A 26,361-nucleotide genomic window follows, 5' to 3' on the forward strand; every position below is an offset into this window, starting at 1 on the left:
TGTTTTTTTTTATGCTTCTCAGTATACAGTGCTGGTGTTACAGTAAAGAGCATTTTGAAGGGCAGCAGTGTCGACCAAGATGGGCACATTCACATTGGAGATATCATCCTGTCTGTAAGTCTTGAAAAAAAAAAGTTTTTAATTGCACGGTAAACAACAATAATATTTTCTAGAAATAAGGAGTTCATATCTGTCTTATGCGCCTGTATCCAAATACTGTGTTTCAAGGTAGTTCCTGGTAACTTGAATAAAAAAAAGCAGTGTAGCCCAAGTCGAGACATCTATAGATAGTAAGATGGCTTCCTGACCCTACATTAGCAAAAATAATATTTGTCGAGCACATTTTATACCGCTAGGAATTGTTGTTGTTGTTTTCCCTAGAAGATTGCATGCGGGAAAGTAAAAAGTGTGGGAACAATTGGCAATAACAATAAATATCTCAAACAAGTACCGGGTCGCTCTCATGGCAGTTGGTCCCCATGCGATAGTATCCAAGCTCAAATCCACTTGTTTATTTCAATGTCCTGAAGGAGCCAGTGCGAGGTTCACACAAAGTCACAAGTTTGCCTGGGTCCTTGTTATAGGCCAGGATAAGCTGGAGCTTTAAAGCGGATATGTTCTGGGAAATTGACTTTTCAACTGTTTGTATACAAATAATTAGGTCTCTGGAGTGCCTGCTCACCCATCAAGTGTGAAATTAAACAGCCAAATAAATCTTTTGTTAGCTGCCATTTCGAAAAAATTGTGTCCTGACCTTGAATAAATCGTATTGTCACAATAATTAAATTAGTTGGTGGTGCAATTCATTTGCACGATGTACTATATGCGCAAGGATGAGCCTCAAGGGACTCTGAGCTTCTCCACAAGTTTCCAATAACATCACAAAGAGTACATTCGCAAGTCGATTAATATGAAGTATAGTCACGGGGGGGGGGGGGGGGGGGTCTAGTTGTCATGGTAACAAAAATCAGAGAGGTATGCCTAACCCCCAAAGTAAATTGTTTCAGTTCTTTTGAATTTATTTTGATGGATGATATCAGAGACTTTTTGTAAGACACCTTGGAAGTGCTTTAAATTGCTTAAAAAAAATGTCTCTTGTGGGTAGTTTGAGTCTGTGCTTAGTGCTTCTGAGAATTCCTCCACAAGAATTTTTGCAGTCTGTAGAAAAACAGGGAAAGGGGGAAAAACATTAAGGTGCTTATATTGCCTATAATTCCTGAAAGGTCCCTTTTAAAAGTGAGATATTTGTGTGTGACACATTACCAATGTGAAGAGGAAGTCTGAAATATTGATAGAAAAGGATGGAAAAAATGTTCATCTTCTATTTCCATTTTTTTTTTATGGGAACAGTTACTGCCTTCTTCCTTTCCTTGACTCTCCCTTCATCTCCGTCACCTTCGCTTCTGTGTGTCCCTTCTCCAGGTGGATGGGGTGAGCCTCCAGGGCTGCAGTGAGCAGCGTGCGATGGAGGTGCTGAGACGGACGGGTCCCGTCGTCAGACTGAGACTCCTGAGAAAGGCCGTCCGCTTGAGTCACATTTTGCCCCCGGTCCCTCCGCTCCAGCCTCTCCGACACTCCCACAGCTTCCACGAGGGCAATCCCTACAAAGTGGGACTAAACAAGATTCATGAGACAGGTGATATGTGAAGCTCATGAACATTTAGAATCTTCTGTCCAAATGTGATATTTGCTCAGTTTTGATTAAAATTGTCAGGGTGATATTTGTACATCCAGTGATACAATACATCTCTTTAAATTCTCGTGAGTGTAAACTCGAATTTCATTCCTTGTGTGTTTACACGCATGTTTGCAAAACTCTTGCTCCCCTCCAAGGAATATGTTCACTGCGTGAAATCTCCCGGCGTGCAGCATACGCCGACAGACGACGCCGACATGATTCAAGAAACGGTAAGCTCCCCGTTTCCTTATGCTGCGCTGCAGTCTGCAAGTGGATGATGAGACTCGCTCTGATACTCTTAAGTAGGCTCATGGAAGAGCGATGTGGCAGCGAAGCATGCTTTTTGATGAGAGTCTATTTATAGTGGCGCGCAATCATGTGTTTATCCAACTCATTCGGCTCCATCCGTATGATTTGCCTGCCCACATACGCCGCATTATTTAGACAGCCATCTTTGGGTTTGATTGGGGAGCTCTGTTAAATAGGGCCTTGATTGCTGTGAGGCATTCAAAGATTAAGTACAAGAAATTATTTGTTTGCCAAGAAATCTGATAGTGGGTGTGATAATGAACACTTTGCTGTCTTTTGTGTGGAGACATCACGCATTGCCCCCAAGGTCAGATCATGTCTGCTCTCTACGAAAACATTAACGATAACGACTCAACGTTTTATGTCCTGGCCGAATGTGAATAGCTGGTGTGTTACTATATGTCTGTGATCTCAGGTGTGAAACTGACACCGGCAGAGGAAGAAGACCTAAGGATGAGGTGGCAACGAGCAGTTGGACCAAGATATGAAGTCATAGTATGTACCAATCTGATTCATTCAATTTGGTATAGAATTTGTACAATAGGCGTACATTTTTTTTTACCTTACGTCTTGTGTTTATACTTGGATAAGCAGTTGGAAAATTACGGAAAAAAAAGAAAAATCAAGCATTTCCACTATTGGCCAGAATGGGTTGATTTATTATTCAGCCAATGATTTTTACGATTGCTCTTTCAGGTTTGTCAGTTGGAGCGCTTCAGTGAGACAAGCGGCCTGGGTATCAGTCTGGAGGCTCGGGCCGGACATCATTACCTATGCTCCGTTTTACCCGAGGGCCCGATTGGGCAAAGTGGCAAGATCTTCCTTGGCGACCAGATACTAGAGGTGAAGAACTAAAACTAATAGTTGATTTCTTAACTGTTGTGCTGGATCTGGATCAGATTCCGTAGTTTCGAAAAGGAATGAATGGTTCTGTTATTAGCTTGCCTGGATCTATGCAAACACGGTCAAGGCCAATGAAAGTTGTCAGCCTGAAACTGAGTTTGGATGTGTTTCTCTTTGAGTTCGTGACATTAGGATTGCAGTTTTTTATGATTATTATAACTATGAACATTTCATTTAGGTCAGCTTTTAAGAGCACAGTGTAGTTTAGTAATGAACACATAGTTTCCCTTAAGGCGGCCAAGTGGTAATAAGAAGGTGGGTGTGAGTGTGCCTTGCGTTTCTGCACTTAAGGGGGGAGAGTACTCCCACGGTTATTCTGAGCAAGTTCACGAACCCACACATATTCCTGCGTGAAGAGAGCTTGGTCTGTAGAATTGATAAAACTTGCATTTCTGGCCTCCAAAGCCATGCAGATACTGCAGCCATTTTGCAGACATCGACTGTCCTGCTGCAGTCCAAATCTATCGTGACAATGCAATCTTTTTGATCTTCACCTCACGATTCTAGCATACCATAGCAATTCCACAATTTTACAGCAAAGTCTGGTGAGTAGCATAGTTGTGTTCTTCTCAGCCAATAACTGGGATGCTCAGGGCGTTGTGAACTGCAGCTTACAAGTTATTCTGCCACAACTTCTTGAGCAATCAACTTAATAAATTCAACAGGATCTCTTTGCGGACATGCTGGTTAATTGTTTGGCCTCCAAGCGGTTTAGGAAGATCCATGACTGTGGCACATAGAATCCATATATTCTCTCTGAGTATGTGAGAAAAGGTTCAATGTCCGCAGCGTGCCAAGGTCATAGTTATATACTTGAGGGCGACTACGTTTAATGTAAAAACGTGTTTGGGTTTGAAATATATTTGTTCTGACATCAGTCCCAGAGCCTTTCTGGCACACCTCATATTCAAGGACGTTGCTCAAGTTGGTTAGGGTGTGAAAAAAAAAATTCATAGGAAAGAATAGTAATTAAACAGATGATACTTGTATTAAAAATGTAAACGCCAAATCAATAAAAATAGCTAACAGCTCAGCTAAGTGACAGCTAAGCTAACAGCTCAGTTCACAAATTAATTTGACCTAAATTTTCTTCACCCGCAATGCAGTTTGCGTGTGAGCAAAGGGCCCATAAATATCTGGATTTTAAAAAAAATACGGTGTCTCATTTTCCTTGCAGGTGAACGGCATCCCGCTCATTGGAGAGACACATAAAGAGGTGGTCAACATCCTCAAGGAGCTGCCCATGTGTGTTTACCTGGTGTGTTCTCGCATCGGCGCCCCTGCCATCCCTGACAGCGATGAGGAAGAAGAGGACGATAGCCAACTCACCCTGAAAGAGCTGCTGGCTGAGTTCAATGACAAGGTGAATGCAGGAATGAGCAGATGAGAAAGGGAGGTCTGTTTTTTTCATTCCTTTTCCTACGGCAGGATAAAATGTCTTTTTCTATTCCCGTCCCAGTTGGACCAGGGCTGCGTTATTCCTTGTCCGACGGCCGAGGACATCACAAAGCGCGGGGTGCCCCCAATGTCACCCCCTCTGGCCATGTGGGAGAGAGAGGCGCAGGTGGTAGAGCTGGAGAAAGGGGAGTCGGGATTGGGCTTCAGCATCCTGGACTACCAGGTAATAGACAAGGACCTTATAGCCTTTCTAAAAATAGATCAGACAGCAATAAGCTGCAGTCTCGCAACAACAGTGTCACCTCAGTGAAGAAAATAGAAAAGGCAGTGTGAAAGTCCATGTGAGAATTCATCTGATGAAATGGGGTAGAACTTTTCTTGAAAGAAAAAAAGAACCTCAAACCCCAGTTGCAGCATATTAAAAAATAGTTTGAGAGAATTTAAAAATATCACGATCAAAACAACCCAAGCCAAGCTGGCTATTCCCACACTGTTCCCACAGATAACACAATTAAAAATAAATAAAAATGGGGACACTTTTATTATGTATGTTTGTATTTAAAAAAAACATCAGAGATAAATGATCTGCCTTAAATTTTACATAAAACTGGGTTTTCAAGTCGTCTGTGGAAATCTTTCATGCGTCTCATCTTCCATATGCTCGTCTTGCAGGATCCGGAGGATGCTACTAAAACAGTGCTGGTAATCCGCTCCTTGGTGCCGGGCGGTGTCGCTGACCGAGATGGCCGCCTGCTCCCCGGAGATCGCCTCATGTTTGTTAATGAGACAGACTTGGAAGGTTCCAGTCTGGATTATGCCGTGCATGTGTTGAAGTCCACCGGTTATGGCCCCGTGCACATTGGTGTTGCCAAACCGCTGCCGGTATGTAGGAAAAAAACTTCTGTTTATCTCCTATGCATTTAAAAAGAACCGACAGTGTGACGGTGACACTGTTTTTAATTCTGTAGTTGTGAAAATATAATAGTGGATTAATTAAATCCAGTGTTACTGTGGTTGTTTCGGTTTCAAACTGTCACCATTGTGTTGACATTATTCGTCCCCGTGTTTGCTAAATAAAGACCAAAGATTTTAAACAGCTCTGGCTAATAACTGTAAGATTAAGTTATCTATGAGTGTACATTCATGACATCGACTATTTTTTTCTGGCGGGCCCAATACTGGTAAATAATTTCATTAGAATAAACTGGCTACCGAATTATGACATATACATCTTGACGAGACTAATAGCCCCGCGAGATTCACGCAGTATGTGACATTTTATTATCCAAGATGAGTTAATTACTGAAGGTTCTCTCAAGAACAGTTCTCTTTTGTTTTGGACTGTGGCCTAGTAACAAGGACCACGGGGTCCAGTTACTGCCTGTCTGAATATTTAATGGCCCTCCGAGGTGAACACAAAGCTAAGTCAGACTAGAAATGGAGAGGCAAGAGGAGGAGGAATGACGGGTGTCTAATTTACTGCCACCTTCTCTCGCTTACTTGCCTCATACCTTGTAATTTAGGCACATTTCAGATCAGGGATACATGGCTGTTCTTATAATAAGCTGCTACATTTCAGATTGGTATTCGTGTGTTGTCAGTTGGAACTTTGCGGCGGCTTGACGCCCATCTTGGAAAGGAGCACACGGTCATTCTGCGATGACAGCGAGAGCCACAGTCAGGTCACCCTGCTAGCTGAGGCGGCTGAGGCCGACACTTGCAACCTGGCGGATAACAACGTCCAAACATATTACAACAACTCGGTAAGTAAGCTTTATGCGTGAGATTTAAACAAGCCAAAATGGCTCTGACAGCTGTCTTACTTCGATGCTGTCTGTGTTTTGTCTATGGTTCCTACGCTCTTTCCACTGTGTGGGTCAGCAACCTTTTTGAAAGTGAGAGCTACTTCTTGCGTACTGATTAATGCATAAACATTTTGTCAACTTATATTTCTGGGTGGGTTGGTGGATGGATAGATAGATAGATGGATGGATGGATGGATGGATGGATGGATGGATGGATGGATGGATGGATGGATGGATGGATGGATGGATGGATGGATGGATGGATGGATGGATGGATGGATGGATGGATGGATGGATGGATGGATGGATGGATGGATGGATGGATGGATGGATGGATGGATGGATGGATGGATCTTATATTCTGTAACTCTCTGCAAGCATTGACATTTAATGAATTAACATTTAATTAATTGGTCAAGTCTACATTATTCCAAGGAAATAAAAATAACCCATCACTGCTCAGTTATTTAGAGAACAAGACCACGGTCTACTCATGTGGTTCTTCGGGGCTGCCTCGTGCACGCAGACACCATGTTCACTCAGAAAACTGAATGGCGTACTTTGTTTTCATTGACCTGTTTAGTATGCTGAATTTCAAATGATGTATGTAATTGATATACATCCATCTTGTGAATTATCCCTAAACATTTCTTTGAGTGTTGGTGACCCCTTCACTTTATACAGCTATAAATCAAACTGTAATCTTGCACGATATCACACAGTGTAAAGTGATCAGCGTTATTTGGGAGAGATACATTTCAGAAATATATTGCAGTTTGTAGCCAGCAATATTGTAATGATGCACTGCATCATAGTGACAAGCTGAATATGACCAAAATATTAGAAACAGTTCGACAATCCATAATCATTATACTGGTCTTGTCTGCATCTTGTTATATCATGCAAGTAGTCTTAATGTTGTTTCTGTTCAGTGTATAAAGTCTTGAGGCTCAGCATTAGAAGCTCTCATTACAGGTCTAAAAGTAGATCACCATGTTTGTACTCCGGAGTGTTCTATATAGGAAGCTTGGAGCAGGTTGTATCCCTCTTACCGCGTCAGGGAAAGTGCTCCATGTCAAAGAGGTGCTTCTCTCTTGTCGCAGCCTTTTGTGTCGGACTTTGCTTAATTGCCTGCAATTGTGTCCGGCCGTGTAAATGTAACGCCTCGTGAACGGCGACGGCACCCGGTGCAACGCAAGAACATGATCTACCTTCGTCTCACACGTAGCGAGTTGCATACGCTGAGGTTTCTCATCAAAGATGTTGCAAAGGCAACGTGTGAACTTCAGTGCTGCCTGTGAAGGTTCAAAGAATTTCTCCTCACTGAACCTTTCTCTTTAAGGAAGCATCCACCGGGACCGGTGTAGTCTACCTTTGTTGGTATGCTCCATCCTAGAAGCAATCCCGAGGCCTTCATCCTGCAAAGTTATTACTCTTTAAATTATTTTATGACATCCCGTGCTTCTAAGGACACAGTTGGAGTTCAAATCTTGAAGCGAGTATGTTTGTCTGCAGGAGCAGCTGCATTCCGACACATTTTGGTTCTCATGAGACCTTCCTATTTGCCGAGAAGGCACAACTGGAATAAAGCACTGGATTATTAATGGCAATGACCAAATTGTCAGAGATCTTGCACAAGTTCTCTACAGTTTGTATTTCTAAAGTAAAGATTAATATGAACATTTTATGGGGTACTCTTTGTGATATCTTGGAACTGTCAAGGTTGAAGAACAACAAGTCAGCTCAAAATCTAATTAGAATAAATGTTTTGATAGTAATTAATGGCCCAAGCCACTCTCAAATCAAACCATAGCCATTGCAAGATCTTTATTTTATTATTTGTACACATAATTGTAACATTGGAAACCCTGTAAAGTGACAAATATTGTCTCGTACATTTGACACACCACGAAAAGGTGAATTGTTCAAAAACCTTCAAATTCAGAATGAAATAAAAAAAAAAAAATAGCAAGCATTTCAAATCGGGAAATATTGAGCCTGCCTTCCACTTGAAACACTGCATGGTGTCGTTATAGAAAAAATGGAACAAGTGGCAATTGCAGAGAAAAATCAAAGTACAACTGAGCACACTTCGCCTCAGGGAGCTCACTGGGTGATCGCGAGGTTGCCGGGCGTCATCATGGTGAAGAAAAAAAAAAATAGAGGAAAACTGGCAACCAGGCCACCTCAAAATATTCCATGACTGGCCACAGCAGCCAGCAACAAGATGCCCACATATCAGTAACTAACCAGTCAAGGGAAATCTGTTTTCAGGAGATTAAGGACAACAGCAACCCAATCAATTGATCTTAAAAGGTATCTGAATGGTTTCTCTCTTTACATCCTTTCAGGGAGTCCAGCCGCATCTGCATTTTGGCATGAAGGAAGACAACGACATGCAGCCCGCCCCTCCTCTACCTCCGCGCACCAGCTTTGAAAAGACAATCACAGTTGTCCGGGGCAACCGTAGCCTTGGTATGTCTTCCGTCTTGCTTATGGTGATGGTGTCTTGGTGTGTGTACATTGCAGGCATGGCCATAATGGCCATAATAGGCAGTGGGGATGATGAGCGCCCTGAAGAGGAATGGTGAAATGTTGGGCTAACTATACTAGAGACTTTATCATTACGATGTTTGTGTGCGTGCGCGTGTGTGTGTGTGTGTGTGTGTGTGTGTGTGTGTGTGTGTGTGTGTGTGTGTGTGTGTGTGTGTGTGTGTGTGTGTGTGTGTGTGTGTGTGTGAAATGTTGGGCTGCTTATACTAGAGAGTTTATCATTACGATGTTTGTGTGTGTGTGTGTGTATCTGTCAAAATATGTCATAAGAAGAATAAAGGTAGTGTATTTGCATCCCAACTTAAAGATTGTAGAAGCAAAAACCACTCAGCAAATAGTCTTCTCTGAAACAATTTGCTTGCCTTGTCGTACTAACCTTGCTGCCATAAATGTTAATAATTTATATTTTAAATTTGTTCCAACTTAAATTGTTGTTTTAGTCCTTCCAAAAATACAAGTTGTGTTTCTGTGTTTTCAAGGTTTGGCTAAATGCATTGATTGTATCATAGAAGACATTATATTAAATATGTACATTTTGTCTGGAGGTGCAAGATTTGAGTATGGTGGCTAATAATAGTGTATTTGCAATTGCGGTATGTTGTCGTTAGGTGCTATTTACAGAAAAAACGTTAATTAGCATCGTCAGTTTGTCTATTTTTGGAAATTAGATGGTAATTTTGAGCGGCTAGTCAAAAAGGTTGATGGCTTTGAAATATTCATCTTGCTCATAAAATAATTTAAAAAAATCTCGAGTTTTTTGTTATAGTTGGTATTGGCTGGGATAAACATATTAGTCTTTTCTTTTAATAAAGTCCACAAGCAGTTACGTCTTAACAGCAGTCTTATTTTTGGACATAAAAGCATCCGTGTCAGTGTTTCAACTCATTTGAGATTTTGAGACATTCATCTCTTTTGTCATGTGTTTGAAATGTGTCTCCTATTTTGTCCTGTCCACTTCACTAGCTGTTCATTGTAATCCCATGCACTATGATTGTATTGTAATTTGAATGCAAAATAATAAAATACTTATTTGCTCCAAAGTAAGCAGTCATTTCTTTGACCGCCTTCAAATTATGTACGACCATAGTGTGGCGGATGAGTCTTTCGTTAGACAGTCGTGTGAGTGCGTGCGTGTGTGCGCATGATTTACCCGCTCCTCTAATCGGCCTAACATAGCGACCCATAAAGGCACAGTCGAGTGTTTGTGCAAACCAGCATGTGTTACCCCTTTGGTCACCTGTGACCTATGACCCCCTGTGGTTGTGTGCATGGGTGTTCTTGATACAGGTGTGAATGTCAAACGTTTGTAGCCGTGTTTGTGCGCTAATCTGCCTAGTGTCTGTCTTGATTATGCTGATATGCCACAGTCAGGTGTCTGGACAACTGTCTGTCTGTTTGGCATGGCTTCAAAAGATTCCTTAGAAAATCCTCCACTCACCTGTTTGTGTGTGCACGCTTGTGTGTGTGTGTGTGTGTGTGTGTGTGTGTGTGTGTGTGTGTGTGTGTGTGTGTGTGTGTGTGTGTGTTTGTGTGTGTGTGTGTGCATCCACATTGGCAGGGATGTCGGTGAGTGCTATCAAGGACGGCTCAGGCATGCTGGTTCGCAGCGTGACCCCTGGGGGCTCTGTCAGTCAAGATGGCAGACTCGGAGTGGGTGACGCAATCTTGGCGATCAACGGTGAATCTACGTCTAACCTGACTAACGCCATGGCCAGGTCGATGCTGCGTAGACACTCCGTCATTGGGCCGGAGCTCAGGTGAAGCACGTCACTGTCTCGCAGCGTTCCATTAAAAAAAAAAAATAATAACATTGACATAGCACCAAAAAAAAGCTGAAATGAAAAAAGGTGAGACAGGTTACAGTTTAAAAGTTCCACAAAAGCATGATCGAATATGACCTTAAGGTTCGGATTCGCAGCACAGGAAAAAAAAAGCCTCTTCTATTTCCAACAATGAGTCACATTGATGTTTTTTCAATGCTCAATTTTTATAGTAATTGTACAAAAAAAAAAAAAAGGTGCTAAGGTCCTCATTACATCCTGACATTCACCAATGGTCACAATAAAATGACTTCAAACATATCGGTCCATTAAGAAGGTTTGAGTGCATGAGTTTTAACGAGGTGCGTGTTGTAAACTTTTAACCGGGTGCTCCGCCATCATCACATTTCATGTCGAGTTTTCACCACCAGTTGTAAAATTATACAGTAACACAATGTTATAAAACAACCGTATCGTAGAAATATTATTTGTAGTGTTAGTTCACGAACAACAAATTGTCAATAATAATGTGCGGCTATATTAGGCACTGAAATGTTACATTTGTTTAATATATACAGCAAGAAAAAAGCTGAACTGATTAATTTCTGATTCTAATTGACATTTTTCATCTTATCGTCCAAAATTCAGTTTGTAAGGAAATATATAGGCTGAGCCACAAGCACAACAAACTATTTTAAGTGTTGCTGTTGAGAAAATTGGCTTTCCTGCATTTCACGACAAATAAATTAAAGTTTACACAACTAATTGTCCCCCAACTTAAAGATAGAAGTAAAAATAACTTGGCAAATTGTTTCAGAGCAAATAACTTTATCAACCAAGTGTGCCAAAAGAGATCATTAGAGTGTGCTGCTGGAAATAATCCAATATCACTTAATTTGTCTGAAAATGATTCTTTACACATTAGAAATGAATTGTTTTCTATCTATTCATGCCAACGATGTGTAGTAACTTGATGCGAGAAGGTAAAATAAGTCTCCACTTAATTGTTTCCATTTGCCAAACAAAATAAATCGTGTATTCCTTCCAGTTTATCTTTTTTTTTGGGGTTCAATTAAACGGGTCCGTGTTTCACACTGATTGGGTCAATTTGTGAGGATAGTGTGCCATGACGTTTTTTTAATTTGTAATTATCCTCACAGTCTTCTTTTTTTGTCATAGCTGGCACCCTTCTGTCGTGGCATAACAAGAAAAAATCTACAGTTTGGATTTTCTCGATGTATCCATATTTTGCCCCACTCACAGCTAAATTTGTCAAGCTAATTTATTTTCAACGCAGCAATCAATCATTGAATTAAATCAAACAATAACATTTGAAGTAGAGGAATATTTGCTCCATTTTACTTGCACTAGCAGTTGTTTTGCGTCTGATTGAAGATGTCCCTCATCCCCATTGCACTGGAGCCCTGCAAAACACCCACTCACTCATTCACGCTTGCTTGTAACACACACGTGCAGCCTTTTAATGGCCTAACCTCCCAAAACACCCTTTTCCAGCGATGAGAGAAAAAAAAAAAAAAAGTCTCTGAATAATTCATCTCTCATCTCACCTTGAACACCGCTCTTCGGAATAAAGGAACCTTTTAAATAGCGAGCCATAGATGCACGGGGAAGTTTAGCGCACACGCAGGCTCACACTGCCTCCTCCTGACAAACCGAGGAGGCAGATGAGCCTTCCAGTAAGACACACATGCAAGAGTGAAGGCTTGCCATTTGAAAAAAGGCCTTGCGCTGAGACAAGCCAGGCTGTCCACATGGCTCAGTCACAACAGTTTAGTAGCCACATATTCAATCTGCCATCATGAGTGGAAGCAGGAAATTGGCTCGTTCAGCCGATTCAAACAGCATGTTCGTTGGCAGAAGAGAGGAAAGTGGGAGGGAGCCTTTAATGTGTCCTTGACACGCCAGTTCAATAAACACCATGCATGTTTGTACAAGCGAAGCTTTTGGAACATTTTGGAATTGTCGTTGAATCGGTTATCGTGAAGTGTGTCTGAAGATCATATTTCTTTTTTCGATCGTATCGTTGATAAGACGCAAACAATAAAAACATGGCAGAAGATGACTGCCCTCTTTTAGGTCATGAACTCCTTTCATTCGCTCTCTATTACCGTGTGTGTCCATATGTAAAGAGCACTTTAGTTTTGCTGTCGTGTTTTTATGTAACTTGTCCATCCATTCACCGTATTTTTCAGAATATAAGGCGCACTGTAAATTTTTGAAAAATTGGCCTTATATTCCGAAAAAGTGCACATTCCTGTTTGTAACTGTTTTATGTTTTCATCCCATCCTTCATTCCCATAGTATAAATTACGTGCCGGCTCATCAAGTGGACGAGCACCGTACCCGACTGTGTTTCCCGCCGCTGGCCTCCATTCTAGAAGAGCCACATTCCTCCCCCACCCCACCAGAACAATGGTTGGCCCGATCCCCTGTTCAATGTAAAACCCCAGGTCCAGATGTGACCGCAAGCAAAACAAGGTTCCTATTAGAAGACACCGCCGTAGTCCCTAGAGTGATTCCAGATCCAGACTGGAGGTAATGTAAGCTCGGCGGCTCTCGGCCTATTATTCATGCTCACCTAATCCCGACCCAGAGCGAGATAAACCTGTCTCAGCTTTATGACTTTATTGGACCGCAAGGCTGCTGTTCTATCACCTATTGATATGTTTGCTGCAGAGAGGCCGTGAAATGTGCAGCTATACATTACGGGGAATGTAAATTCTTTAATGTTTTCACCTTAGGAATTTATGAGTGTAACGCATCACACATCTTGGCTTTCCCTGCATCCTCACTCGTGCTAATACGCTGAGTTATTATTTGACATTTTAATAACCCCCCCTATCCATGAGTATGCTCAGTGCCAGTCTCCAGTCCATATTTTCTCCTTACCCTCCTTTGTGGCTCGCGTGCTTGTGTGTGTGTCTCGCTCTCACTCTCACCGCCTGCATGTTGAATCTCTTGAGTTATATTTAGCTGTTCGCTTATGGATCTCATTGCTGACTGTCAGCGAAAATGAATTGTTTCGCTTCTGTCTGTCCCCGCTTTCACTCCGTCTCCCTGACTCGTCCTCTCTCCCTCTCCCCTCATCCGACGCCCTCGCCTGCCTTGCCTCGCTCCCATTTCTCTTCACAGCCATCTTTCAATACTTTGTCGCCATCCTTTTTCCATCGCTTTCTCTCGGTCGACTCCTCCGACTCATTTTTCCTTCTCCTTCCCGCCTTCATCTTGGTCTTGGATGCCCCCCCCCCCTTCCTCTTAACCCAATTGGAACTATTTGTTCAGCCTACTTCTGAGTAAACTAACAGGCTATAGGCCCACGGTGTGCAAATAGCAACACCATCAGTCACCTCAACAAGCTTAATACAACCCTGCACCGTTAAATATATTCATGAAAGAAATCTCTCACATATACAAATATATACTACCTCACTGTGACCTCACTGGCTGAAAATTGAGTTTTAACGACTGTTTGATCCTAAAGTACTGTGCCCGGCAAAGATATTTTTGGCAGGACAAGGTTGGGTTTTTTAGAATGTTATTTTCAGCTGTTAAAGTGCAAGTATGTTTCTCCTCAGTCATCAGAGCCCAAAGTGTCTACCTCACAAAGAGGAGGAAGAAGAAGCAGAGGGCAAAGGAAAAAACGAGAATGGCGTCGATGATGAAGTTAGAAAGATGACGCCGGATGAAGAGGCAGAAGAGTTTCGATCTCGCACTCCTGTGTTTTGGGATCAACCAAGACGGTCAGTGAATTTGTTATGCTACTTCACATCATTCCATTATATGCATTTTATTTGTATTTTTTAATTTCCTTTCATTCACCTTTCTTAGCTTCTATCCTTCAGTGTGTTTGTGTTATGTTCAAAAGACATTGTAGGCTAAACACATATTACTAAGGCCCATCTCAAGCTGGTATTTATGACTGCATCCCACTTGGATAAATCACGTAAGCCGCACTGTGTGCAAAGAGCCGCTTTTGTGCGGCAGGTATGATATTCTATTGTTTTGACTTAATCTCTAAGACTCAGCCCAAGGCGGCGAATACAGAAAGCTACAAGCGAAAATAAATAGCACTGGATTTATTGTCCTTCCTGTGAATGTTCACTGTACTGTTTCAAGACAAGTCAGCCTCCATCAGGCAGACGGGAGAAATGCATTCACGGCAACCCCATGCATGTTTGGCGTTCTTGAGTGTGTGCTGTTTTTAATAAAGTGCTGGGAATGTAAGAAATTATTTTTGGATTATTTTTTTTTTAATTTACTCTTAACTCAATACTGTTGTATATTTGACTGTGTTCTAGAGTGCAGCTTACCCGAGCGCCAGGCCAGTCCCTTGGTATTAGCATTATGGGAGGGAAGGGCATGGGTCAGAGGCTGAGTGGTGGCGAGATGATGAGGGGCATCTTCATCAAGCACATCAGCGTTGAGAGCCCAGCAGCACATAATAACGCCATCCAGGTTGGAGACAGGATACTAGAGGTAGGTTAAAATGTAAGTGTGAGCTGACTTACAGGTAGAGAGAATAGAATGAAACATGGAATAAAGAAAGAGAGAGAAAATATGTTTTTCACACCAGTCCTATTAAATTAAAATACGACTTATGTAAGTCAAACTTCATTTTCTTGGATTCCGTCAAAAGATAATTATCATTCTAATGGCACATACAGCTTTAATATTGGAGCGCTTTAGAATGTGTTAACAGGAATTAACAATAAGCAGTTATGGTGTGTGTTTCTGGCCAAAGGTGAGCGGTGTGGACCTAAGTGATGCCAGTCACGAGCAGGCGGTGGAGGCTATCCGTAGGGCAGGAAACTGTGTGGAACTGCTGGTTCAGTCCAGAGAGCATGTAGCACAGGTAGGCTGCAGCTTTAGCTCACACCAAAATACAGTGCAATACTTCTTGCGTTAAGTGTTTAGCAGACCATCTCATTATGTCACATTGGAGTCCTTTGATGCTCTTATTGATTAATTCATCATTCCTTTCTTTCATCCTACATGTGTTCATATTTATTGTAGGAAGATGTGCAGTATTTACTATTATTTACTAAAATTCTGCTCGTGTTTTTTTTTCCACAGTCCCTTTTGATTCCCGATCATGAAAAACCGACTCCAATTTTGCCATCCAACTCACACAGCAGTCAGGTAAAAACTCATTTGATCAGTGCTGTGATATTTGCCATGACTAAAGGTTTTGTTGGAGAGAAAACAGTTTGGAAAATAGTTTTTAATTTATTGATTTATTTGATTGAGTTTTTCCCTTAGTTCTCAACCGTACCGTTTCAAGGCCGACTGTGATGTAATGTTTCTCCCACCCACACTTTTGGTGTGCTGGGACTACTGTATATAGTGATGAGTCATTCACTCCTACATGGCATTTCTGACAAATGATGCTTTGGCAGGATGTTTGTGTGTGTGTGTGTGTGTGTGTGTGTGTGTGTGTGTGTGTGTGTGTGTGTGTGTGTGTGTGTGTGTGTGTGTGTGTGTGTGTGTGTGTGTGTGTGTTTTTAATGGTGATGCTGCATTTAGAGTTGGCATGTATGTATGTGTCTTCCCTCATAATTATAGGAAGGGCAGAATCTTACTGGTTTGTTCGTTAGTCTCCCCCCTAGAAACCCATTCACCCCAACTCCATTTAAGGTTAGTACCTTGTTTTGTGTGTGTGCATCATTGGGAATAATCAGGATACTTCATAAAAGCATCTCGACATTAGCATTTGCCCCAAACCAATTTCCTCCCAAATTATAATTAACGCACATATTTGTGGCTCGAGCCCTTGTTGTTCAAAGTCCCTTATAGCTACCTTGTTTGTTCGAACCCTTTGTTTTCACTCTTTGATGGAGATTCATAACTCGCAAGAATAAACATTGTGCTCTTTTGAAGTAAGTTTGCATGCATTTGTAAACGGTGTTCAAAAAGTGATGCATGATTTTGGCCATCTTTCATGTTATTTATAGCCCGCGTTGAAATAGCACACATTAATGCATCCCGGGCGTCAGTTTTTCTCCCACAAGCATGCCGAACAGGCCTCAGGGGTAGTCCAACTCATGCCTCAAGGATCCCTCGAGGCATCTCCAACAGCCTTTTCAATAATGCAAAACCTTTCCCAAGGTGCCTCAGCAGACTTCCGATAGAGCGGGTCGGCCGAGCCCCGTGACTGTCAACTCACCAAACATTGCAGCCTCTGATGATCACGAGAACACTGGCAGAAGTAAGCAAACTTTGCTAAGGCCTGCTTCTAAAGATGTAGAACTTACAACACAAACATGCTTTGCAAGAACAGAAGTATTGGGACGCATTGCCCAAAAATGAAAGAAAATGTCGACGGTAATGTTAACTAGCCAACAACTGCTGACTAATGTTGACGGTAATATTAGCTAGCCAACAACTGTCCCTCTTTGCAACAAGATATTTTTGTAAAATGCTCCCAGAAAAGACAGAAGAAGCTAGAGCTAAATTGAAAAAAAAAAATGAAATTAACTGTCAACAATTTTAATTATGAATGTGACTAATCTACAAATTGTGGAAGCCCTGGTCAGAACAATCCCTGTTCACACTGACTTAATTGTAAATTGAATTCATGAAAACATCATAAAGCCTTTTTAAATCCACAAAAAATGACCGTCTCCTCTCATGTGTTTCGCATGTGATGAAGTGGCCATGCACACACGCACACATTTGTCATCCAGGATATGTGCATTCTGTATTGAACACAGTCATCCTTCAGCATTCTGACAGCACATCTGACATCATCCCCTCCAGACAAATTGCTGCAACACACACCCACACAAGCCCCTCTGGAGTGTGCCGCTTGCTCTCCACATGAAGTGTCACTCATTACCTCCAGCATGCTATACTTTTGGAGGTTCACCGTCGTCTCCATTTCACCTAACAATCACTAACGCTGTCTCTCCACTTTTCAGAAAAGATGCTCCAGCGTTATGGCAGCCTGTCAGGGAAGCTCCATATGATCGAGTTGGAAAAGCATACAGCAGAACATGGTTTGGGAATCCGACTCGCAGGCAATAAGGATGGCTCCAGGGCCCGCCTGAGTGTCTATGTGGCTGATGTAGATCCACGAGGGCCTGCCGGCTTGGATGGGCGAATACGGGTGGGCGATGAGTTATTGGAGGTAAGAAACACGAGGAATGAGGATGGTGGGTTGAAAAAAAAAAAAGAGCAAATATTAAGTGGAACATCTTAGGTGGAACCATTCCAGGACGGTGGTCAGCGTTTGATTGGTGTGATGTCACGTAATTAAGAAACTGTGGTATACGGCCTAAAACGGTCTACTGTACGGGTCTCAAAGATTAGAGCAATAAAAATGGATACCAGGTTTATGAGGAAAAATGAGCTCTTGAAAGATTGTTGCTGCCATTTGGAATTCTTGCAATGAGTGATGAAAGTTGTGGGGAGATGTGTAGGACAAAAATGATTGACAAGAAACAGAAGAAGATGACAAAAATCAGATTCATGTGGTGATGGATGAATGGATGAGATGAAGTCGACCTCTGCTTGTTTTTATTTATAGATCAACGGTCAGATCTTGTATGGACGCAGTCATCAGAATGCCTCCACCATCATTGATAATGCTCCTTCTAAAGTCCAGATCATTCTCATCAGGTGACACCACGCAAACCCCTTTCTGAGACACATACAGTATAAATCCCAATGGCCAAATGAAAATGTCACTCCTGTGGGTTGTTTCCACAGAAATAAAAGTGAAAATAGCTGCTCCACGATGGAGAGTGATGACACACTAAGCAGCCAGGCTGACTCGGAAATTCATAAAGGACTCTTTACAGATATCCACAATGTTATCCCACCACAGGTATGTTGACCTTATCATTGTATTTTGACCTGTGAGCCAGCAACTGTGAAATGCTCACCAAGTGTAAAAAATATCTTTTTAACTTTTAGACCACCATATTTTTCTAAACAAAACTATAGTGGGCCTGAACAGAAAAGAAAATCACATTGCAAATCACAATACCCATTTCCATATTTACATCATATAAACATCAGTCTACGAAGGAAAATCATTACCATAGTCCGGACCTCGAGGACCTTATTGCTGGCTGCTGCCATGACCGAGTGGGGCTCTTAAATAGATAGGGGAGATAAAGGAATGAAAACAAGGGAGAGCCAGTTTGAAATGGAAAAAAAAAGTGTGAATTTTAAATGCCCAATAGATTTGAATCTCACTTAAGCTTATCTTTATCCAAATCATTATTTATTAATTACACCGGTTGCAAGTAACTCGCTCCATTGTCTTTTTTTTTGCATGAATTAATCTGCCATTGTTATGAACAGAATTATATCGACAGACTTGTACAGCGCTCAGACACCTCTTCTTCCGTTAATGAACATTTAATTAGAGTGTGAAAAATGCCCTTTTCAATTCCAGCACTAACAGGCGTAGGATAAAACGATCAGACGCTGCCCTCTCCCAGGTCCCCACATCAGTGACCTCGGACCTCACAAATGAACAAATATTCCCACAGACACAACAGTCTTTTTGGAAGACGATTTTATTGCCATATTCATAATTTATCTTGCTGAAGGGTGTCCCAATAGGATACAATAATGAGGGCCATGTCAGCACATAATGTATGCAACTGTAAAGATTCTTATGATGAGTGTTCTCCCTTGCTAGTTCCAGCTTTAATTCTACTAGATTAACCTTGAATTCGTTGTATCAATGCCCCCCCCCCACCCCGCCGTGATGTCATCATACGCTAATTAGCTTTCATGTTGGGCCCAAGGCTACAGCTATTGAGATACTTGGCCAGAGGGTGTATGAATTTCAATCTTACTCCTGTGTGACATAAATTCCCATGCATGTTACTTGTCTTCAATGTTTAGCTCTGTTTGCAGGACAGCATGGGAAAGGTTGGGGGCAGTGTCAAAGTAGTGAATGACGAGCCTGGGACCAAACTCAATGTGGAGGAGATATAAAGCTGTTGTCATTGGATGATTTCATCATGTGTATTTAATTATTGACAGCTTACTCCTATTCTTATACTCCAACACCAGGCCATTGTCAAAGTGTCTGTCGGCTGCCCTGAGGCTACTTCATCTAGTTCACCCTCCTTGTCAAAGCCTCATCAAGTAGCATCGGCCCTTCCGGACTGCACCACGGCCCTCGGTGCTAAGCGGACCACTCCTACGGAGTCTTCTGATTGGTGTGCGGCCACTTCAGCGTCTGACCCTCTTAACTGTCCCATTGTGGCTGGCAAAGAAACCATCATTGAGATTTTTAAAGGAAACTTGGGCCTGGGTCTCAGCATTGTTGGAGGATGTGACACTCTGTTGGTGAGAGGGATAATTCATAATTAATTTGGCACCTCTTCGTTTTTACTACTAAATATGAGACACCGATGTCTGCTTTGAAGCACATCCAAATGCACTGAAGTGACAAAGGGGTGTTTTCTAATAACATCCACTAGGGGTCAGTAATAATCCACGAGGTGAATGATGGGGGAGCAGCGCAAAGAGATGGAAGGCTGCAAGCCGGAGACCAGATATTTGAGGTACAATCAACACTTATTTGTTGTACCTCAGAGTCAGCCAAGCTAAGAAAACCGTGTCCCCAAAAAGTCAAAATTTCTTAATTTACTTTAGCACCATTGCACTTTTGTCCCACCGACCTCTTTTGCTTCAGGTCAACGGTATCGACTTGAGGCAGGCCACTCATGATGAGGCCATCAGTGTGCTGAGACTCACCACCCAACGTGTTGAGCTGCGTGTTTTCAGGCACCAGCTTGCCTACAGGGAGGAGGACCTGTGGGACGTCTTCAGCCTTGTCCTGAGGCCTCATCCCGTTAAAGGACTGGGCTTCACCACGGTGGCTAAAAGGTATCACACCTTAAATAGGAGTCTGTGATGGATCATTAAGTATTACATATTATCCCATCATAATTCAATGCCATTTAAAAGATGAAATTTTATGTTATGGCACACATAAAAAGTATCAAACATTCAGTGGATATCTAATATGAAATAATGCAGAAATTTACAACCACACAGGTCTTCCTTGGATTTGATTTATTGTCTGAAATAGTTTTCCACCTTTGACAGTGAGTTTATTGATCCATGAAGACAAGTGGAGGAAGTCTTCATGTTGATCCTTTGAGTTGATGGATGAGGTTATTTTTTTCTTGAGTGAGTTTCCTGATTATGTCACAAATGATGTGATGAATGATGGCTCTGACCCAAGAATAATATTGATAAAGGTGTCAGTCATCATGTGCAATTGATCCATGTCTTTGCAGCCTCCATTTTTACTACTGTACTTTCTATATCTATGTCTGTGGTATAATATAGGGAAAAAAAATCAACAAAGTATATATTATATTTCCATTTTATTCAGAGAACATGGATTTGTGGTTGGTGAGGTCCAATTTCAGGTCTGAGACTAAATCAGAAGGAAGTCTCTCTTTTTTATTATTTTTTATGAGTATGCTGTAAGGAGATGATTAATCTGTTTAATAGCGCTGTTATAAATTCTGCTGAGACCTTTTCAATTAATAATTTGAGGAAGTATGTAAAGCCCTGGGAATAACCTGGATTTCTGCATCAATTGATCATACAATATGATCTGATCTTCATCAACAATTGTGCGCTTTAACTAACGCCACGCAAAAATCATTCTTTTTTTCTGGACATGTCATGTAAACATTCATAGTACAGGGTGGGAAAACGATCTGAAGCCGTTGGCAAATGTCTTCTCCGAAAACTCATAGGAGTCCACAAAATTGGGCTAGATCAAGTCCAATCAATGTGACATAATTGTTTGCGTTAGTTAAAGCCAGGACATTTTCAACATGTTCTCGTCAAGGAAATTTTAAACAGGTTGATGTGGATTGGACAGATGTACCTAATTTTGTGGCTGCTATTACCATGAGGCATCTCCACAATATATGGATAAGGACATAATGAAATCACACACTTTCAGCATCCTCTAATAACCACACCACTGAGAGAGGCAATTCATAGTCACACTGCATCTGTGAAGCATGATAAATTATTCTCGACGAGTGCTAATTTTTTATGGTGCTTCATGTAGCATAAGTGTGACGTTATGCAAAACAGCCCACTTTCAGGTCTCATCATGTATTCTATTCCCGTGCTGCAGATGTAGCTTTGACCTCTGTTTTCTTCCAACAGTAATGACACCGGCATCTTTGTGTCAGATATCATCAAAGGAGGCGTAACGGATTTGGATGGCAGGTTGTTGCTAGGTGACCAGATTCTGTCAATCAACGGGGAGGACGTCCGTGCAGAATCACAAGAACTCGCCGAGAGGCTTTTGCAGGTAAGGTTTCAACATGCACTCGTGTTTACCTCAATGTCAACACAATAGTTTTGGGTGGATTACTCTCGGTTATGTAACAGAATTGCTGTGGCGTGTTTCACCTGGAGGTGGCTCGTTTTAAAGCCGGACTGCAATACCCAGAACGGAACCAGGTAAACTGTTTGCATACCCAATTCTCTCCTGTGATTTTTCAATTAATCAACTTTGTGATTTGAAACATTCCTGCAGTTGATGCAATATTTTAACAATATTACTTTGTGAATGTAGGAGTACTTTAAGTTGTGTTTTATCCAGAGTGAAGACTCCGACTCGTCCACCCTGACACCCTCTAGTCGCTCCAGTTCTTCTGTCAACCAACAGAGGGAGACAGAACACAGAACATGTCAGTCGCCTGATTTTCTATTAGTCATGATGATGATATTCTCCATGTTCATTTATACTGCGCTTTCACAACAGCTTTCACGTGACAAAGAACTTTACAAAATGATGAAATAATGATCTGTAAAGTAATTTTGAGTGCTTACTGTAATCAAGAATGAAAGTGCACAATGATAACTGAGCTCACTTTCTTCTCCAACAGCATTTGAAGACTACCCTGCCCCCAGAAAAGTTGTTATCAAAAAGGTTAGAAACTCTGAATACATTCATATTTGCAAGTGCAAAGAAAAACTTTAGAGCCAATTAAATGTATAAGAGTATACTAGAGTAAACAATGTGCTCAATGAAAGGAGCATTATGGACATAATGTGTGTTTTTGTGCATGTGTGTGTGTGGGGGGGCATCATCATAGGGTCCACGTGACTCCCTAGGCATCACTTTAGCAGGAGGTGTGGGCAGTCCCCATGGCAACGTGCCTCTTTTTATTGCAACCATGGATACCAGTGGATCAGCTGCCAAAACACAGCAATTAAAGGTGTGTGTGTGTGTGTGTGTGTGTATGGGTACATATATACCCGTGTGTACGTCGAAACTATGTAGCGGGACAGACATCTGTCATTTCTGTCGCATTATGGTGACTCATCTGCCAACTTTATTTCTCTCAAGACTTATTATATATAGAATATATATGTATATTGTATTCTGTGTTTGCATCAGCTAGGAGACAGGATCCTCAGTATAAATGATGTATCCATGGAGGGAATGACTCACATTCAGGCTGGGGCCTTGCTTAAGAATGCCATTGGCGCTGTCACCCTGCAGGTAATGTCAAAGCATGTTCAGGTAACCAATATGATAATGCAGTAACTGTATAGAACTCAATAACTTCATAACTTTTGACAGTGGGTCATTTTCCAGTTGTTGGCTAGGTGACTTCAATTCTGTTCTTTTGTCTTAAATAATTGTTGTGTTTGATCAGACAGAGAAATAATTGCTGAAAATTACCTTATTCATGTTCAGTTTCTAGCAGTTTTTGTGTTCTGTTATAATGTCCACCAATTTTCAGTGATTTACTAAAACTGCTATTAGGGTTTATTTAAACGTTCTGGCGATGAATGAGTTTTGAGATGGAGTAAATAGGACAGCAAGTATAAATTGATTTTCTGCAGCATGTACTTTTGCAAAGCACTTTCATGTGATGGGAAAATGAAGCTTCATATTATCTCTGTGAACCAGTTGTATTTTTCGAGTCCTTATTGTGTGTTTCCTTTAGGTGGAAGCTGGACGCAGCCCTCATGATCCCAGGGGTGGACATGAGCGACCATCAGGCCAGACTAGTAGCTTGCCGTGCTTTCACACCAACCTCTGGTAGGAAGCTTTAGTCTATGCTGACCTCATACTCTTCTAAAGGAATTAGTATGCCCCATTAGTTCAAAGAATATCCAGTATGCTTTCCATTTTTATTTCCACAGCACTCGGATGTACAAAACCGTCAGTCTGGATCGAGGGTCTTCTGGCTTGGGCTTCAGCATCGTGGGAGGCTTTGGAAGCCCTCATGGAGACCTGCCGATTTATATCAAAACTATCTTTAATAAGGTCATATTTGTTGCTTTTATTTATTTCATGATCAAGTATTTTTTCATTTTAAACTGCTGCACACAACTCTTGACTGTAAGAAACAATTTTCTAGATTTGCCCCAACAGGAAGATGCTGCCCAGTGTTTTCCATCCTCTATTGAGCAAAGTTACCTTTTTCACATTAGATGAATGAAATGTCACAATACATAGCCAAACAAAAGCATCAGCGGAACTGTGAATTCTAAAATAATAAATCAAATGATTAAAAATAATAATATAATAATAAATATTTTAGAATTCACTAAAATAATGATTTAAATTATTTTTTTTATCAATCCGCAGATTGCAGACTTCAATATACATTGACTGTTTTTGTAGTTCATCATAGTCGTTTATGAACTCTGCATTATACCCGTTATTGTGCTCTGCAGGGAGCAGCCATTGAGAATGGAAGACTAAAACGAGGCGATCAGATCATCGCGGTGAATGGACACTGTCTGGAGGGGGTGACACACTCTGAAGCTGTGGACCTCCTCAAGAGGACCAAAGGAACTGTGGTTCTCACTGTTCTCTCGTGAGTGTGACCTGTCGTCTTTAAAAAAACATCATTCATGTAGAACAGCCTCACACACACTCGTATAAGATAGATTCCAATCTTGAAAAGGGAAGTCAGTTTGATGAGTCTGGATGAACTACCTCAGCCTGTGATTTTGTGATATGGTATAAAATGATGTCATAATTGGATAAATGCCCCGTTTTATACATTATAAATTGAAGAGAAATAACAAATTGCATTTTCTTCTGAAAACAGCGCTGCAAGGAGCTTGAAATTAAGAGCCCCCATTAATGTTGGACGATATCCAACACACGCTGGTTAAACTCTAATGTGATTTCCCAAAATCTGAATTATGCCAAGTGCGTTTGCCAAGATTTTGTATGGCATCAAGGTGTAAGAACAGTTGTGTGATTAGGATAAATATTTTATTTATTATTTCATGACGATGACGCCAGATACACAGCTCGAATGTGAATGGTGTTTTAATGCTAATTTTGTTTTGTTCACTTGTATTGTGTATTATTTAGGAACCGTGCCCATGATGAATAATTGTTTTTTAATTTCTCCATTTATATTCTTATTTTCTGTAAGTTGGCAATTAATGAGTGTCATAGACACCCAGTATTTGGAGTGCTACATCAATGAAATATGCTATAAATGTTCTTATTAAATGATGATTTGTTATGAAATTACATCATCTGTTGCCCGCCTTTGTGTAGTGGGAAACAGCCTTTGTTGCGGATTCTAAATGGCAGTGGTGAATAATTGCTCATCTGTTTTTGTCTTTTTTTTTTTTTTTTTTTTGCGATTGTACTAGAAAAAAAATTTGCATCCCAATACGTCAGAGGCATTTTAAAGATTCGATTAAAAAATATGTAAGGATTTTTTTTAAATGGTAAATATTCTCCAATACAGGTCAGGAAAAGATTGTAGTCTTTACAAACGAGTTTTTACAACGCAATTTTTAATCAGTCTAAGTTTTTATCCCCGCAATAAAGGCTGTCTGATGACAACTCTGGTAATTTGATTGCAGCAGCCACGACTTTAAACAGATGTTTATAAGAACGAGTCAAACTAATACAAAAAGGGCACGTGAACCCGGGCTTCATTTTATTTATTTTTTAATCTGCACAGAACTTTGCATTTAATTACTCGATTTGCCGGTGACAACTTGAACTGCAATCCATTTGCACACAAATGTCTCATTTAGGAAGTAGGAAGCACCAAGGGAGATCTTGTCTGGAGCTCTTTGCATTCATCAGCACCATCTGCTCGCCTCGGCAGTTTTATTGAAAGGCAGCCATGACAGTCTGTTTCATCCCTCTCCACATGAACAATTGACTATGAAGAGCCTTTTAAAGAGGATGAATGCCAACATGCTTTATGCATTTAAATGTGGTATTATTTGCTGCATTAGAATGATTCACAAGGCCAAAATTGGGAAAGAATGTGTGCATGTCTGAAGTATTGCTTGCACCTTTGATTATGTTCCATCATGTCCATCCAATTCTTTCTTCTCAATCATTAGGCAACTATAGAACAGCAGAACACAAACAGCAGATTGATTTGATGCCTTTAAAGCCCCATGGTACTGATGTGAGTCACATCTGTAGCATCAATAGATAAATTGCAGGGGGGGGGGGGGTCCTAAAGCGCTGATATACTTGTGCACAGACTGCAACTTTCACCAGAAAAGTTCTTCCATAGAAACTCATCAGACATTCCCTATTTAGCCATGAGGGACAAAATGATAAACAAAAAGTGGCAAGCAAAACGAAGCAATATTAAAAAAATCAAAGGCAGTTTTGAAAATGAAATTCAAGTTTTATGGGGTCTTTAAACAGGTTGTAGTTCACACTAGAAGAATTTTTGTTTTGTTGTGTTATGTACAATATGCTTGGTCAATATACACTTGCTGAGTCAAGCAAAAACTACTTTTTCTTTTTTTAGGAAAATATTGTCAGAAATTTGCTCATTTACATTTTTTTTTAGAATATTAATACAAGACAAAACATGCTGTAATACTAGTAGGTAAGTATATTAATGTAGTACTAATGTGCTATGACCACAAGAGGGCAGTGTATATGCTCCTTTCGCGAGATGAAATTTCT

At 41.0% G+C, this 26,361-nt stretch overlaps 1 protein-coding gene across 1 annotated transcript in view; it reads left to right on the plus strand.

Moving 5' to 3' along the window:
- Positions 1–24,897, plus strand: part of LOC147057012 (multiple PDZ domain protein) — a 103,130-nt gene extending 78,233 nt beyond the window's left edge. The window contains exons 11-43 of the mRNA XM_085911124.1: positions 23–114; positions 1,423–1,636; positions 1,834–1,908; positions 2,403–2,482; positions 2,684–2,830; positions 4,068–4,253; positions 4,350–4,511; positions 4,961–5,170; positions 5,890–6,051; positions 8,445–8,568; positions 10,205–10,403; positions 12,729–12,962; positions 14,003–14,167; positions 14,726–14,903; positions 15,169–15,279; positions 15,501–15,566; positions 15,990–16,061; positions 16,533–16,632; positions 17,345–17,553; positions 17,953–18,044; positions 18,135–18,252; positions 19,458–19,736; positions 19,871–19,954; positions 20,086–20,279; positions 21,591–21,738; positions 21,819–21,890; positions 22,033–22,120; positions 22,319–22,362; positions 22,529–22,651; positions 22,834–22,938; positions 23,390–23,484; positions 23,589–23,712; positions 24,126–24,897. Coding sequence (XP_085767250.1) covers positions 23–114; positions 1,423–1,636; positions 1,834–1,908; positions 2,403–2,482; positions 2,684–2,830; positions 4,068–4,253; positions 4,350–4,511; positions 4,961–5,170; positions 5,890–6,051; positions 8,445–8,568; positions 10,205–10,403; positions 12,729–12,962; positions 14,003–14,167; positions 14,726–14,903; positions 15,169–15,279; positions 15,501–15,566; positions 15,990–16,061; positions 16,533–16,632; positions 17,345–17,553; positions 17,953–18,044; positions 18,135–18,252; positions 19,458–19,736; positions 19,871–19,954; positions 20,086–20,279; positions 21,591–21,738; positions 21,819–21,890; positions 22,033–22,120; positions 22,319–22,362; positions 22,529–22,651; positions 22,834–22,938; positions 23,390–23,484; positions 23,589–23,712; positions 24,126–24,272 — 4,499 coding nt within the window. The 3' untranslated portion in view covers positions 24,273–24,897. The remainder of the gene's footprint in view (positions 1–22; positions 115–1,422; positions 1,637–1,833; positions 1,909–2,402; positions 2,483–2,683; positions 2,831–4,067; positions 4,254–4,349; positions 4,512–4,960; positions 5,171–5,889; positions 6,052–8,444; positions 8,569–10,204; positions 10,404–12,728; positions 12,963–14,002; positions 14,168–14,725; positions 14,904–15,168; positions 15,280–15,500; positions 15,567–15,989; positions 16,062–16,532; positions 16,633–17,344; positions 17,554–17,952; positions 18,045–18,134; positions 18,253–19,457; positions 19,737–19,870; positions 19,955–20,085; positions 20,280–21,590; positions 21,739–21,818; positions 21,891–22,032; positions 22,121–22,318; positions 22,363–22,528; positions 22,652–22,833; positions 22,939–23,389; positions 23,485–23,588; positions 23,713–24,125) is intronic.
- The last annotated feature ends 1,464 nt before the right edge of the window (positions 24,898–26,361 follow it).

This window comes from Syngnathus leptorhynchus, chromosome 5, assembly GCF_054491065.1.
Source record: "Syngnathus leptorhynchus isolate UIUO chromosome 5, UIUO_Slep, whole genome shotgun sequence".
NCBI lineage: Eukaryota > Metazoa > Chordata > Actinopteri > Syngnathiformes > Syngnathidae > Syngnathus > Syngnathus leptorhynchus.